At 39.4% G+C, this 15,412-nt stretch overlaps 1 protein-coding gene across 1 annotated transcript in view; it reads left to right on the top strand.

Annotated features, from left to right (window-relative positions):
* pcdh15b (protocadherin-related 15b) overlaps positions 1 to 15,412 on the top strand; it is an 831,732-nt gene that overhangs the window by 802,266 nt on the left and 14,054 nt on the right. The window contains exons 33-35 of the mRNA XM_059948101.1: positions 6,603 to 6,624; positions 6,751 to 6,789; positions 6,952 to 7,025. Of these exons, the coding sequence (XP_059804084.1) occupies positions 6,603 to 6,624; positions 6,751 to 6,789; positions 6,952 to 7,025 (135 nt within the window). The remainder of the gene's footprint in view (positions 1 to 6,602; positions 6,625 to 6,750; positions 6,790 to 6,951; positions 7,026 to 15,412) is intronic.

Raw genomic sequence — 15,412 nt, forward strand, 5'->3', positions numbered from 1 at the left:
TACCATTCTGACAGGAGTTTGCACATTCTCCCTGTGACTGCATGGATTTTCCCTGGGTGCTCCAATTTCTCCCACAGTTAAAAGACGTACCGATTAGTAGGTTAATTGGTCATTGTAAAAAGTCCTGTGATCGGGGTAAGGTTAATCGGTCTTGCCAGGTGTTGCTAAGGTGACACGGCTCCAAGGGCAGGAAGGGCCTACTCCATGCTGTATCGCTATATAAAATAAATAAATAACTGGTCAACTCTCAGTCATCAGCAAAGTGATGTATGGTGCCTCAATAATGCCACAATCCACAAGCCACCAATAACTAACTTGTTGAAGAATTTGAGCTTTGTCAGAACCATTCCACTCCAGACCTCAAAACAGCCTTGTTCTAGCAGTGGAGCAAAGATCTGAATATTAGAGAAGTCTGACCTTGTAATCAGGACATCACTTGATAGAATGTGGCATCAAGGAGCCCTGATAAAATTGGAGTCATCGGGCATCAAGGGGAGAAGGCCCCAATGCTTAAGTCAACTATGCACAAAGAAAAATAGTCTTGATGGTTGGGTGGTCAGTCATCCCATTCCTCGAACATCGCTGCAAGACTTCCTCAAAGTTCCAAATACCTCCAGCTGTTTCACCAACGACCTTTGCTGATGAGTGTTCAAATCCATTGGAAATTCTCCAGGAAATGAAGTGATGAAATGAAATACATGGCTGCATGCAGCAAGACCCAAAGAACAGAACCACCTCTAAGAGTAGCTAGTTAACCATCTCCACTTGAAATTAGGTGGCATTGATAGGGATCTCCATTGACCAGAAAACCAACTACATAAGCCACATAAATATTGTAGTTACCCAAGAGGTTCAAAGGATAACCTGTGATGAGTAACTCACTTCTTAACACCCCAAGGACTTTTCACTATCCACTGGGCACAAATCAGGAACATGATAGTAGTGGAGAGTAAATTGACTGGTTGCATCACATCCTGGTATCAAAACAACAGTGCCCTTGACTGGAAAATCCTACCAGAAGAGGTGACTACAGCCCAGTCCATCACGGGTAAAGCCCTCCCCTCGATTGAGCACATCTACATGGAACGCTGTCACAGGAAAGCAGCATCCATCATCAGAAACCCCTACCATCCAGATCGTGCTCTCTTCTCGTTGCTGCCATCAGGAAGAAGACACAGGAGCCTCTGGACTCACACTACAGGTTCAGGAACAGTTACTACCCCTCAGCCAGCAGGCTGTTGAACCAGTGGGGATAACTTCATTCCACTTCACTTGCCCCATCACTGAACCTCAACCCATGGACTCACATTCAAGGACTCTTCATCTTATGTTCTCCACATTTATTTCTTATTTATTTATTATTATTATCTCTCTTGTATTTGCAGTTTGTTGTCTTTTGCGCATTGGATGTTTGTCCACCCTATTGAGTGCAGTCTTTCATTGATTCTCATATGGTTGTTGGATTTACTGAGTATGCCCGCAAGAAAATGAATCTCAGGATTGTATATGGTGACATAGAGTACAGTGGTGCTAGAAAGCTTGTGAACCCTGTAGAATTTTCTCTATTTCTGCATAAATATGAGCTAAAATGTGATCATATCACTTAAGTCCTAAAACTAAAACGAGATAACAGAGAACCTAGTTAATAATGAACATAAAAACATCATACTTATTCATTTATTTATTAAGAAAAATAATCCCATATTGCATGCATTGTTGGAAAAGTATTTGAACCTCTGAGGTAATGCCTTCTACAAAAACTATTTGGAGTCAGGTGTTCCAATCAATGAGATGAGATTGGAGGTGTGGATTGTAGAGGTTCCCTGTCCTATAAAAACTACACACAAAGTCAGGTTACTGACATCGCCTGTTCTTCTTAAGAAAGATCTTTTATGTGCACCATTCCTCGATCAAAACAACTTTCGGAGGACCTTAGAAGAAGAATTGAAGAGATACATGAAGCTGGAAAAGGCTACAAAAGCATTTCTAAAACTTGAGTGTCCTTCACTCCACAGTAAGAGAAATTACCTACAAATGATAGAAACTTAGTACAGTTGCTACTTTCCCTTGAAGTGGGCATCCTGCAAAGATCACACCAAGAGCACAATGTGCAATGCTGAAGGAGGTGAAAAAGAACCCAAAGGTAATACCAAAATACCTACAGAAATCTCTAGAACTTGTTCATGTGTCCACTACAAGAGAAACACTGAACAAGAATGGTGTTCAGGGAAGGACACCTCGGAGGAAACCACTAGTCTCCAAAAAAACACATTGCTGCACATATGAAGTTTACGAAAGACCACCTGGATTATCTATAGTGCTTCTAGGATAATGTTCTGTTGACAGATGAGACAAAAGTTGAACTTTTTTCAGAAATACACATTGTTAAGTCTGGAGAGACACTGCACATCCCAACTGTGAAGCATGGTGGAAGAAGCATCATGGTTTGGGGCTGCGTTGCCATCTCAGGGCCTGTGCAGCTTGCAATGATAATGGGAACAATAGATTCAGAATTGGATCAAGACATTTTACAGAAGAATGTCAGTGTAACGGCCAGTCACCTAAAGCTTAATAAAAGTTGGCTAATGCAAAAAGACAATGATCCAAAAGACAAGAGTAAATCAACAACAGAGTGGTTTAAAAAGAAGAAAATTTCTGTTTTGGAATGGCCAAGTCAAAGTTCTGACCTTAATCCTCCGGAAATGTTGTGGAAGGATCTGAAGCAAGCAGTTCTTGCAAGGAAGCCAACCAACATCCTAGAGTTGAAAACACAAAGTGCACTGCAGATGCTGTGGTCAAATAAACACGTATAAACAAGCTGGATGAACTCAGCAGGTCAGGCAGCATCCATTGAAAGGAGCAGTCAACGTTTCAGGCTGAGACCTGCTGAGTTCATCCAGCTTGTTTGTACATGTTTATCCTAGAGTTGAAGCAGTTTTTTAAGGAGAAATGGGCTAAATTTCTTCCAAGCCAACGTGCAGGACTGATCAACTACTACTACTACTACTATGTTGACTCAGGCCTAGGGGGCCGGTGTGGGCACTGATCAACAGTTACTGGAAATGTTTGGTTGAAGTTATGCTGTACCGGGGTGGGGGTGGGGGGGTCACACCAGTTACAGAAAATAAAGGCTCACATACTTTTTCCAAATACAAGTAATATTCAATTATTTTCTCAATAAATGTACAAGTATAATTTTTTCATTTTATTTATTTAATTGGGTTCTTTTTATCTAGTTTTAGGACATGTGATGATCTGATCACATTTCAGATCATATTTACACAAAAATAGAGAATATTCTATGGGGTTCAGAAACTTTCTAGCACCACCGTATATGTACTTTGATAATAAATTTGCTTTAACCTCATCTGAATGAATGGAGGTTGAACAGCATTTGAAAGTTCAACATCACACAGGATAAAGCAAGCTCCATTCATCACATTCAATGTCACTCTCTCCACCTCCAGCACACATTGGCTACTGTGGGTGCCATCCACAAAATTCACTGCAGTTGTACACATAGGATTATCCAACACCAACTCCCAAACCATCAACCTCTATTGCCACTGCAAGTCGCACATCATCCCAATTTAGAAATAGATCATTATTACTCATTGTCACCGGGTCTACATCGTGAGAGTCCTTCTACAACAGTAGTGTGGGAACACCTTCACCATAAGTCTAAGAAGTTGGCTCATCACCAACTTCTCAAAAGTAAATAAAGAGTGGGAATAAACCCCAAGCCTGAAAGTAAGAGAGGGTAAGGGTAAGAAAGAAAAAAGCAAAATAGAAACAATCCTGCTCCTATATCTTGTGTTTTTACATTCAGTTTTCATCAATTTATATCCTGTATGGCCCTGCTCCACATCATTTCTCCAATCTCTTCAGGCAATAAGTCTTCCCATACATTTCTTCATGAGCTATAGGTTACCATGTACTACCTCCCATCAAATTGATTGCTGCAATAACATTAGGCCTCCTAAAGTTCAGTCATGCCACTTCCCTATTTCTCTCTCCTCTCAAAAAAACTTCTAATTTAATTTTCAGATGGCTAGGCTTCCTATCATAATGAAGACTTCCCTTCCACCTGCCTAATGTATGCCTGTATTTTCTCCATCTTCCACGAATCCTGCAGAAGCATTCTGTGTTTAAGGCACTTTATGAACAAAAATTGCTTTCACTGTAAAGCTGGCATTCAAATTATTGAACTGTCTGTTCATTCTCAAATTGTATCTTGCAAGTTCTGGCCTCACACTTTACTGGCAGCATGGTTCTCACCTTTGTGGCACTTTTTTACTAAGCTTCAGGTTAATCTATATCTCTTTCCCCTTCCCTTCATTCCTATTGATTTGATACCTAAATTGTTGGCTTTGTTCTAAATTCAAACCTATACTTTTGCACCAGCTAAAACATTGACAGCTCACCTCTCACATCTTTCTTTGTCTCTTTCTAATTAGATAACATCACACTTCCTTCCTTTGAAGCTTTCAACCTCCTACAAAGGAATCTCTATATCCCATTAATTCTCATTTTAGTTGTCAATCATGCTGAACTAGTTTTATAAAGGTGCATCAAGGAAGCCAAGAGCTATTTTTCTGCTTTCTCCAATGTAATCATCTCATGAAAATTAATCTGTTATAAATTATCCACACCTAAACACCTGTCAAGGTTTGATTCTGATCCAGTACCCCCTTCCACAACAGTAGCTAAATTCCTGATCCCCTGACAGAGAAAAAAAACTTCTCCAAAATATCGATTCACTTGGGTTGCATTGGGTTGGTTTTCTTCTCGACAGTGAAGGGTTAAAGTCTGATTGGCTGGTTAATCATCAGAGTACAACCATTAAAATGTCCTTAATGCCTTGTGCATAATAAAACAGTCTGTTTTAGCCTTGCAAACAAATTAAGTGCATCGCTGTTTGAGATGCCAGATGTAAGATAATATTAAGTAGCTTTTTTGTAAACTTCAAATTATCCATCTTGATAAATCTACATATTAATTCCTCATTACTTTCACATCAGAGGACAATTGAAATAATTTGGTTTTGATCATCATACGCTTGCACTGAATAGAATTTTTAGCCTTTGTGGATGGCAATTTTATTCCTGACACTAAATCGTCAATCATGCCTTTATACCCCTTCCCAGAGCATCCACAATGTTCCCCCTAAATTATTTGGCATGATTCTATTTTTTATCCTCTTTGCTTTTCCTTTTAAATGTAAATCATAGTAGCAAATTACAGACTGCAATTTAAATTGGAGTGATTTATAATTTCCTGAGATGGTGCTTTGCATTTTCTTGGAGGGTATTGGTATATTCAACGTCATTCAGCATTCACAAATTCGGAGTACTTCAGTGTTATGTGTGATTGTTTTGAAAAAGCATTTAGGAATACTATGCTTTAAAATTAGGACTCTTCAATCTTCATTGAAATTAAGTGCTTCTACAAGAATAGTCTAATTCATAGCTCATTTGCGTTTATTTTCCATGGTTCCTTAAGTGACTATTCATTCAGAGCTGTAGTATTTTGCTGGACAGAATCCTGCATTCTACAAAAATATACAGTTCTCCCCTAGTACAATGCAAGATTGACAAATGTACACTCAGTAGCTAATTTATCAGGTTCAGGACTGGAACTCGGTGTAGTCTTCTGCTGCTATAGCCTATCCACTTTAAGGTTCAACACTGTGTGTTCAGAGATGCTCTTCTGCACACCATTGTTGTCACACGTAATTATTTGAGTTATTGTCATCTTCCTGTCTGCTTCAACCAGTCCAGCCATACTCCTCTGACCTCTCTCATTAACAAGGTGTACTGCCCACAGAACTGCTGCTCACTGATGTCTTCCTTTTTCGCACCATTCCCAGTAAACTCTAGAGACAGTTGTGCTTGAAAATCCCAGGCAATCAGCAGCTTTTCAGATACTTAAATCACTCTATCAGGCATCAACAATCATTCTATGGCCAACATCACTTAGATCACATTTCTTTTCCATTCTGGTGTTTGGTCTGACCAACAATTGAACCTCTTGACTATGTCTGCATGTTTTTATTCATTAAGTTGCTACCACATGATTGGCTGATTATATATTTGCATTAATGAACAGGTTTACAGATGTACCTAATAAAGTGGCCACTGAGTGTATATTATAGTCCAGCATAAAATGAAGAGCATTTTATACTCAATGCATATTGCAGAGGTTGCTCTGGGTTAATTTAAAACCAAATGAGGAATTTGCCAAGATTCGTATCATTTGGGTTCTACTATTAAATTATTTAAATGTAAAGTAATTCCTGATTTCAATTACCTTGTTAAAGTGTAAAAACAATCAAGGATAAATTGGTAAATCATAGACTTTTAAGTTGTTCAGATAAATAGTAGGAGAGCTATTTATCTCATGCAATGTTCACCTATTTCTTACCTATAATTGAGATACAGGTAATTACATTCACAGTGGAGACTTATCTATGGTGTTAAGTGTAAAGTTGAATGTAAAAGTTATTAGTTAATAACTGCAGCACATTGTTGTCTTCATAATTGTTTCAAATTAAGTGTTGATACCATCTTAAAAATGTGTTATTTGTGTGTAATTCTTTTCAGGAGGGGATATGGACAACAGGAGGTAAGAATCACCATGAGCATCTTGCTACTTAAAATCTTCAAAACTCTTCAAAGTAAAAATTAAATGCTTATCTCTTTTACCACCTGCTGCTCTTTTTTTTCTTTTCCTCTTACAACTCCTTTCCAGCAACAGCAATTGCTGAGACCTTCGCTTCTCAGACCTGAGGTACAATAATCTACGTATGTCTTAATTAAGCACAGTATGTTTACAAATTTATACATGTATCTACATTCTGAAAGACTGATTTTCAATCATTTATCTTGATTAAGGCCTAAATCAGTAACACATGAACACAAATTCTTACTATGTTACATATTTACATGGCAGGAACTCTCTATGGAATCAGGCATTGATCCTGGCCAGGACTACTATGCACAGGATTACTATAATTATGAGCCTGGGTAAGCATTTTTGTAAAGCTCTTCAAAATCTTTAGTGGTATATCAAATTTATTTATACATAAATCCATCATATAAATCACAGAAATTGAATAGTTGGTGCTCTGGCTATATTATGTATGTAAGTCAAAACTCTACAAATCATAACTGGCTGAAAGCACTTATTTTACTTTTAAATTATAAAATGCAAGCATTTATTGGGTGAGATCATTCAAAGGAATATAAAAGAGGATATTCAACCACTAACTGTTTAAAACACAAACAACAGGGAAAGTAAGCTCTGATAGGCTCTTTATTTGCTATTAATCATCGGGTAGGCCTGTCATTCCTATTCAAATCATGTAGCAGGCTCCTCGACTGATGCACTTTGAGCTCATTGTGTGATTTTGCTGCAGTTTTAATGCTGGGGAATGAGCGACTTTCTCGCTCCCAGGAAAAGGTTACATTTTGTTTCTTTGTCCTGACCTCTGTCTACATATCAGCTCCTTCTTTCTAGTGGATCTGCTGGCTGAATATAGGCAGAAGCAGGGCAAAAATCTGCTGTCCTAAGCTGCCAACTGACCAATGGAGTTAAGTAAGATCTGAGCTCAAGATTAGTCTCACAGTTGCCATGAGTGACTTCACAGCAAATTCTGGGCCAAGGTTGAAAATTGCCCCCAGCTGTTGCTGCTAATTTATTTAAGAAGGTTATATGTGCTAATATGTAATTCTTTCTGAGGAAAGAGGTGCATACTTTAACATAGAACATGGAACATCACGGCACTGTACAGGCTCGTAGGCCCACGATGTTGCGCTAACCTACTCTAAGATCAATCTAACCCTTCCCTCCTTCAAAGCATTTTTCAATCATCCATGTGCCTATCTCAGAGATTTCTTTAAAATGCCCTTAATGTGTCTTAGTTATCTCAGAGGTATGTATTGTAGATCCTTTGCAATTTTCTTATTGCAGCATTTTTATCTTGGACACTTAGTAGTTGAATTTTAGATGTCCTAACCAGTTGGAACAGTCACTGAGTAGGTTAACATTTATCATGCATCATGTTCCTTTTTTTCCACTTCCGTGACTTATGGAAAGGAAACCTAGGTAGAGTGCAAAAAAAGTAACCAGTCTGGAATGGACACAGTTAGAGTGCTGCTATCTCCCTTCAGCAACCCAGGTTCAATTCAAACCTCTGAAGAGTTTGCATGGACTTTTCTGTGCCCAGGTTCCCTCACAGTACTCCAGTTTCCTTCCACTCCCTGAGTGCATGAGGGTTATAGGTTAATTAAGCATGGTAAACTGCCCCTTGTGTGTAGAACATGGAGGAAAGTTAAACTTTGTTCGTGCAGGATGTGCAAGTAAATGCTTGATGGTGGGCATAGACTTGGTGGCACTTGCTGTATGACTCTTTGGCACTATGGAATCAAGGGTTACAGGTTGACACTACAAGTTGTAATTCACCTGTCAGTATATGTCAAACTCTAATCTTTGTAACTACCATTCTGAACACGCTGGGATATGTATGTTGGCCTGCATGATGCATGAAAGCATCACAGTATTGCCATGATATTTAACACCAATGAAAAATGTAATACCAGTAAAATATTTTTTAAAGTTTAGCTTTCTTTGTCTCATAAACATTGAAACAACTGTGAAATGTGTCAAATCAAATCAGTGAGGATTGGTCTAGGGACAGTCCAACAAGTGCCACCTCACTTCCAACGCCACCTTAGCTCACTAACACCAACCGTAGGTTCAACAGGTTCAATTTAATGTCAAAGAATTGTATACAATATACATCCTGAAATTCTTTTTCTTCGCCAACATCTACAAAAACAGAATACTGTCCCAAAGAATGAATGACAGTTAAGAGTTGGAGCCCCAAAGCCCCCCCCCCCCAGCTCCCCCCTCCCATTCATAAGCAGCAGCAAAGCGGTGACCCCCTCCCTCCCTCAATAAAGCATCTGCACCCTCCACTGAGGTGTTTGGAATGTGGGAAGAAACCGGAGCACCCAGTTATAGGAAGAACATACAAACTCCTTTCAGACCAGGGCAGGAATCAAACCCTGATGGCGACTGCTGTAAAGTGATTGCATTAATGCTTATGTTACCGTGCTGCCCTGGTCCTAGCACTTGAGTAGAAGGAAGTTTTATTTTGAATTGGACGGATTGGTTAGGGTGTGTATTTTCGAAAGCAGCCCTAAAGAGAAATAACAAGGCCTGGTCGAATGGTTTTCAGGTTCAGACTTCAAGTGAGCATTATAGTCATCTGCAGCTGCTCCAATTTAGCATGCTGCTTTCAAAATTTGTTTGCTATCTGCATGGAGCCAACCTGCAGACTGAGCGTTTTGTATAATTAGGGGAGCTCCGTGGACTGGTCGAGGAAACAGATAAGACCATAAGATATAGGAGTAGAATTAGACCATTTGGCCCATCAAGGCTGCCCCACCATTTCATCATAGTTGATCCATTTTTCCTCTTAGCCCCAATCTCCTGCCTTCTCCTCATATGCCTTCACACCCTGACCAATTAAAAATTTGTCAACCTCTGCTTTAAATATACATAAAGGCTTGGCCTCCACAGCCACTTTTGGCAACGAATTCCATAGATTCACCACTCCCTGGCTAAAGAAATTTCTCCTCATCTCCATTCTAAAAGGACCCCTCCCCCTCTATTCTGAGGCTGAGTCCTTTGCTCTTAGAAGCCCCCACCATAGGAGACATCCTCTCCACATCCACTCTTTCAAAGCCTTTCACCATTCATTAAGTTTCAATTAGGTCACCCCTCATATGGGATTGGAAATGATGGAGGACACAAATGCTCCTCATGGCCCAATCTAATTTCAAAGCAAATTTCCTTTTAAAGCTGTTGTGCAGGGACATTAATGTCAATCCATGTCCAAAGACAGGTATCCATTTTAACATGGAAATTATGGGTCTCCATTTGACAAACAATTGCCAATAAACTGTCTCCTACCTGCTCAGAGTGGGATTCCTGACCACTTATTGAAACACAGGATTTATAGTTGAATTGGACAGCATGTTAGTACCCAAACTGCCCATCTCAACTGGTCAGCCAATTTCCCTGGAACAAGGAAGAAGATCAGCAGCTTAAAATCATCTCCTTACACACTCGCAAGATGGCTTTCCTCTCAGAAAGCTGCAAACAGTAACCAGTCAGTAATGAACATAAAATAAGATTAGGCCATCCGTTCCCACAAGCCTATACCGCCATTTAATATGATCATGGCTGATCTACACCAGACCTCAGCTCCTCTTCTGTTCTTTAACCATCAGTTCTCAAACATTCAAACAATACACCTCTCACCTCCTTAAACACCTCCTGTAATCTAACCTCCCCAACTGTCCAAGACAGAGAATTCCTGAGATTCACCACTGCCTAGTATTCTTATATGACTACCCCTGACTTGTAACTTTATCCCTTCTTTCATAATCCTCCCACTAGTGAAAGCATCTTGACAGTTACCCCTCAGAGTCTAACATTCCTCATCCCTCATTCTTCTAAACCTCAATGAATATGGATCTAATTTCTTTAGCTGCTTCTGACAGGATAATACCTCACTCTGGGAATTAGCCTGTTGATTATCTTCTGGACTGCCTCCAGTACTAGCGTACCCTTTCTTAAATAAGGGGACCGTATGTCAGCATGGTATCTTTGTCAGTGGCTGAGGACAATGAGGAAAAGATAGATGATGCTGACAGGTGCCTATTATGTGTGACTATTTAGGCTGCTCTATGTGATGTGGCAAGGTATTGTACTTTTTTATGGCATGGAAACTGACATTCTACATATCCCTCCACTGCACTGGAGTGAACTAGGAACTAGTAAAACTTAATTCTGTATTTCCTTATAGCATAGATGGAGGCAATTTTGGCCCGCTGAATCAGAGCAATAGCATTAACCCACTAAGCTTTCCTTCAAATTCCCATTAACAACCTCATAATCTATCACTAGCATTCACTAAGGACAATTTATAGTGTCCAGACATCTTTAGGATATAGGAAGAAACCCCAACACCCAGAGGAAACCGATGAGGTGAAAACTCCGCACAGAAAGCACCAGAGGTCAGGACTGTGCCTACTGCTCAGGAAATATGCAATAACTGACCTTGCCTCCTTTATTAAACATTGCGTTTTCCTCAGGCTTATTTCAGCATTGTATCCTAGGATATTCTGCACTCCTTTGCAGGATTGTAAATATTCCCAGCCTTTAAATGTTAATTTACATATCATTCACCTTAATAAACCTAAACCTGCAATTGGAATTTGAAGCAAATAAAAAATGGAGCAAAGGGTGAAAAAATAATTATACTACACTGAGTAATGAGCTAATCATAGTTCAGCGATAGTATTGCTGATTGATGTATGAAAGCAATTTTACTAAATATTTGCAATTATCTAGTCACAAATAGAATTGTCACATGACCCAAAGATAAAATGTTCTCCTAACCTTCAAAGGACTTCATTTTTAAGCTTGCTCAGTATTTACTTGTAAGATGAAATCTGAATTCCTTATATGTAGTGACCAGTAGCGATAGCATCGGTTCAGAGTGTAACCATATACTGCAGTTACACTCAGTTCTATCCTGAATTATCTCTATTGTACGAATGCTGGGATCGATACCCTTATAACCAGAATATCTTGTAAATCCTTAGCCCTTTCCCTTCACTCCTTATCAAGAACTGTCTGTGGTTTACCACCCAATTTATGCAGTGGAGATGATTAGATCTAACTTCTGCTCACCTTTACTACCTCACATTAATCAGTCTGTACTATATCATCATTTACACTCTGAGGTTCCCTGTAGAGCCTATCAAATGAAAGAAATAACCCTTTCTGATTGTTGGAAGAAATTTTCGGAACGAGCAATGGTTTATTAATATTAGAATCATAGTTGTGCAAATGCTGAGTGTGCAGTTGTCATTAATAATAGAGGCTGCAAAAGCAGTTCAGGTTCTCTCAGTAACTGTTAATTATAAAGCTGCTGTTGATATTTGTACTCCGGATTGATGCAGTTGATATGTTTAGACTCCCAGCATCACTAACATGTTTAACAAAATTTGATACCTATTTCCATTGAAAATATCTACAATTGTGTGTGCACAATAAAGAATGTATCTCTCATCTCCATGACAACCTCTCAGTGCTTTTCAAAGCCTAAGGCATCAGGCTTGCAAGTTCTTAGCCTTGGAAGTGTACTCCTATTGGAGGTTAGGTTGCATTGGGATGCAGCACTTGACCAATCACATTGCCTAGGAGTCCTGGTAAACTTGAGTCTGAGCAAAGGGGAAAACACCACATTGGCTGGAATCATCCCTCACACAGAACCATGGATGCCAGAGGCCAATCACCTCAGTCCAAGGACACCACTGCATGAGCTTCCCGAGTCTGATTACCTTCAGCTGCTCCATTACACACTTGCCTTCAAGTATGAGTTTGGCAGTGAGGATGCTTGCTGATGACTACACAATGCTCTGTTCCTTTTACAACTTATCATAGTCGGTGGAGTTGTGAATAGTGTAGAAGGTTGCCGTAGTTTATACTGGGACATTGACAAGAAGCAGAGCTGGGCTGAGAAGTCTCAGATGGAGTTCAATCTGGAAAAGTGTGAAGTGATCCAATTTGGAAGGTTGGCTTTGAAGGCAGAATACAGGGTTAATGGCAGGATTCTTAGCAATGTGGAGGAATAGAGAGATATTGGGGTCCACATCCTTAGGCCCCTCGGAGTTGATAGGGTTGTGAAGAAAATGTGTGTTGGCCTTTATAGTTGGGGGATTGAGTTCAATGGACACAAAATAATGTTGCAGTTCTATAAAACCCTTGTTAGACCATGCTTGTAATATTGGGTTCAGCTCTAGTCACTTTAATATGGGAAGCATGTGGAAGCTTTAGAGAAATTGCAGAGGAGATTTACCAAGAATCTGGGGCTTTTCTCTTTGGAGTAAAGAAGAATGAGAGGTGACTTCACAGAGGTGTACAAGATAGTAAGAGGCAAAGATTGAGTGGAATGCCAAAGACATTTTTCCCCAGGGTGTTAATGGCTGATATGAGGCAACATAATTTTAGGTGATTGAAGGGCAGTCTAGGGGGAATGTCAGAAGTAAGGTTCTTACATAGAGTGGTAGGTGTGTAGAACACCCCACCAGGGATGGTGGTAAAAGTAGATACATTAGGGACATTTAAGAAACTCTTAGATGAACACATGGATAATAGAAAAATTGAGGTATGTGGGGAGGGGAGGGTTAGATTGAACTTAGAGTAGGTAAAGATGGTCAACATAACATCATGGGCCAAAGGGCCTGTACTGTGCTGTAGTGTTCTATGTTCTAAGTACCCCACAATTATTATTCTGGGGAAACTGAACTGAAAGAGACACGTGTAAACCATGGGTATCAAGGTATTCTATAAGCAGTGTTTCACCAAATGACATCCCAAATCCTTTCCACCTTGTACAAGGCCCAATCTGGAGTGTGGTAGCTTTCCCTTCGTTTACTTGGATAAGAGCAATTCCAAACACACTCAAAAGGTTCAACAACAGCCAGGGCAAAGTAGCCACTTTATGTACACTCCATGACCACTCTAACCATTAGTTTATCCTACTACTGATGTACAGTGGTTGCAGTGTGCACTATCTACAAGTACAGCAAGGATGCCACCAGCACCTCCCTAAACCATGACCTCTTTCACCAATAAGGAAAAGAATGTCAGGCGTATAGAAATCCAACTAACTGCAAGTGCCCTTACAAGTTACGCACTACCCCAACAGGGAGTCTCTCACTGGTCGTTTATTGTCACTGGGTCTAAATCCTGGAACTTTTTCCCCTTAGCACCGTGGAAGTACAAACGTACCTTCATCAGAAGGGTTACAGATGTCCAAGCTGGCAACTAGCCACTAACTTCTCAAAAGCAAATAGGAATAAACGATAAATTCTGGCTTTGCCGGCAATGTCTACATATTGAAAGCAAAGAGTAAATACGAAATGCATATTACTCCTGATACATGGAGAAGTATTGGTACATAAAAGTTAATTAGTTGAGGATTTATTTGTGGAAGCCCTGATTTTATTGGAAGTTACTCTCTGGGGTTTAGCTGACTGTGCTGTGAAGTTGCATGCAGATCCTCATCATCGGCAGCTGATACCAACCTGAGCCATTTAGTTTGATGTTCATTAATACTGACATAATCTGGAGAAGATCCAAATAATGGAAGGTCATACTAAAGAGAATCAACTTCATATGGAATAATAGAATATATTTAAGACATTGATGTATTGCTAATGTGTAAAATAAAACTCTTGAACTGTGATTAAAAGTCTGCAGTCCTATCTTCCAGCATGAATTTAATTGGATTCTATTAAAACTTCCCCTTTATGTTGAATTGCATGAGTAAAAATATAAACGGCATTGCATAATAGTACAAGGGGTGATTGATAAGTTCACGGCCTAAGGTAGACAGAGTCAATTTTAGAAAACCTAGCACACTTATTTTTCCTACATTTACACACCAAGTCCAGTGGTCTTGGAGCATACGGATCTCTTCTTTGTAGAAGTCAGCGTCTTGGACGTCCAGAAGTGGCCCGCAGCAGGGGTGATTGATAAGTTTGTGTCCTAAGGTAGAAGGAGACGAATTATGAACTTCAAACTTTCTGCATTTTCACTCAAAGAGTTCAACTGAACGTGCATGTAACGAGAGCTGTATAACTCATCTCCTTCCACCTTAGGGCACAAACTTTTCAATCACCCCTGCTGTGGACCACCTGGAGGTCCAAGATGCTCTCATTACATCATTACATGCACGTGCAGTTCAGCTCTTTGAGTGATAATGCAGAAAGTTTGAAGTTAATTACTTAGCTCCTTCTACCTTGGGCCATGTACTTATCAATCACCCCTCATATACTCAGTTTTTTTACACGGGACATGGATAACAATACAACATAGATGGAATGGAAAGACGTATATGATATTAACACTTAATTTCCACAGCACTATTTGTTTGGCATTTAGTAACATTGAGCAATAGTCCCATATTTTAATTAAGAATAGTTATACCATTTATCTAATACACATTTATCTAATGGATGTTTAGTAAATGATCCTGTTTTCTATGTAACTTTCAACTTAGCACATTCAAATGTTGCAATGAAGTTGGATTATATGGTCTTTAAATGGTAGCAGCTTACTTAATTCTCAATAATGTACCACAAAAGTAATTAATTAACTGTGAAGAATTGAACTTAAGTAAATCCTGTAAAAGTGGGATTTGACCAAAGGAACCATCTGTTCTCAACATTAAATAAGCAACAATCTTTCCATAGTAAGATGGACTGTTGCTGCTGTCTTGCTGATCATTATTCTGGCTAAAACTGCAATTTTATATGGTACATAGAAT

The sequence above is a fragment of the Hypanus sabinus genome, chromosome 22, assembly GCF_030144855.1.
Source record: "Hypanus sabinus isolate sHypSab1 chromosome 22, sHypSab1.hap1, whole genome shotgun sequence".
Taxonomy (NCBI): domain Eukaryota; kingdom Metazoa; phylum Chordata; class Chondrichthyes; order Myliobatiformes; family Dasyatidae; genus Hypanus; species Hypanus sabinus.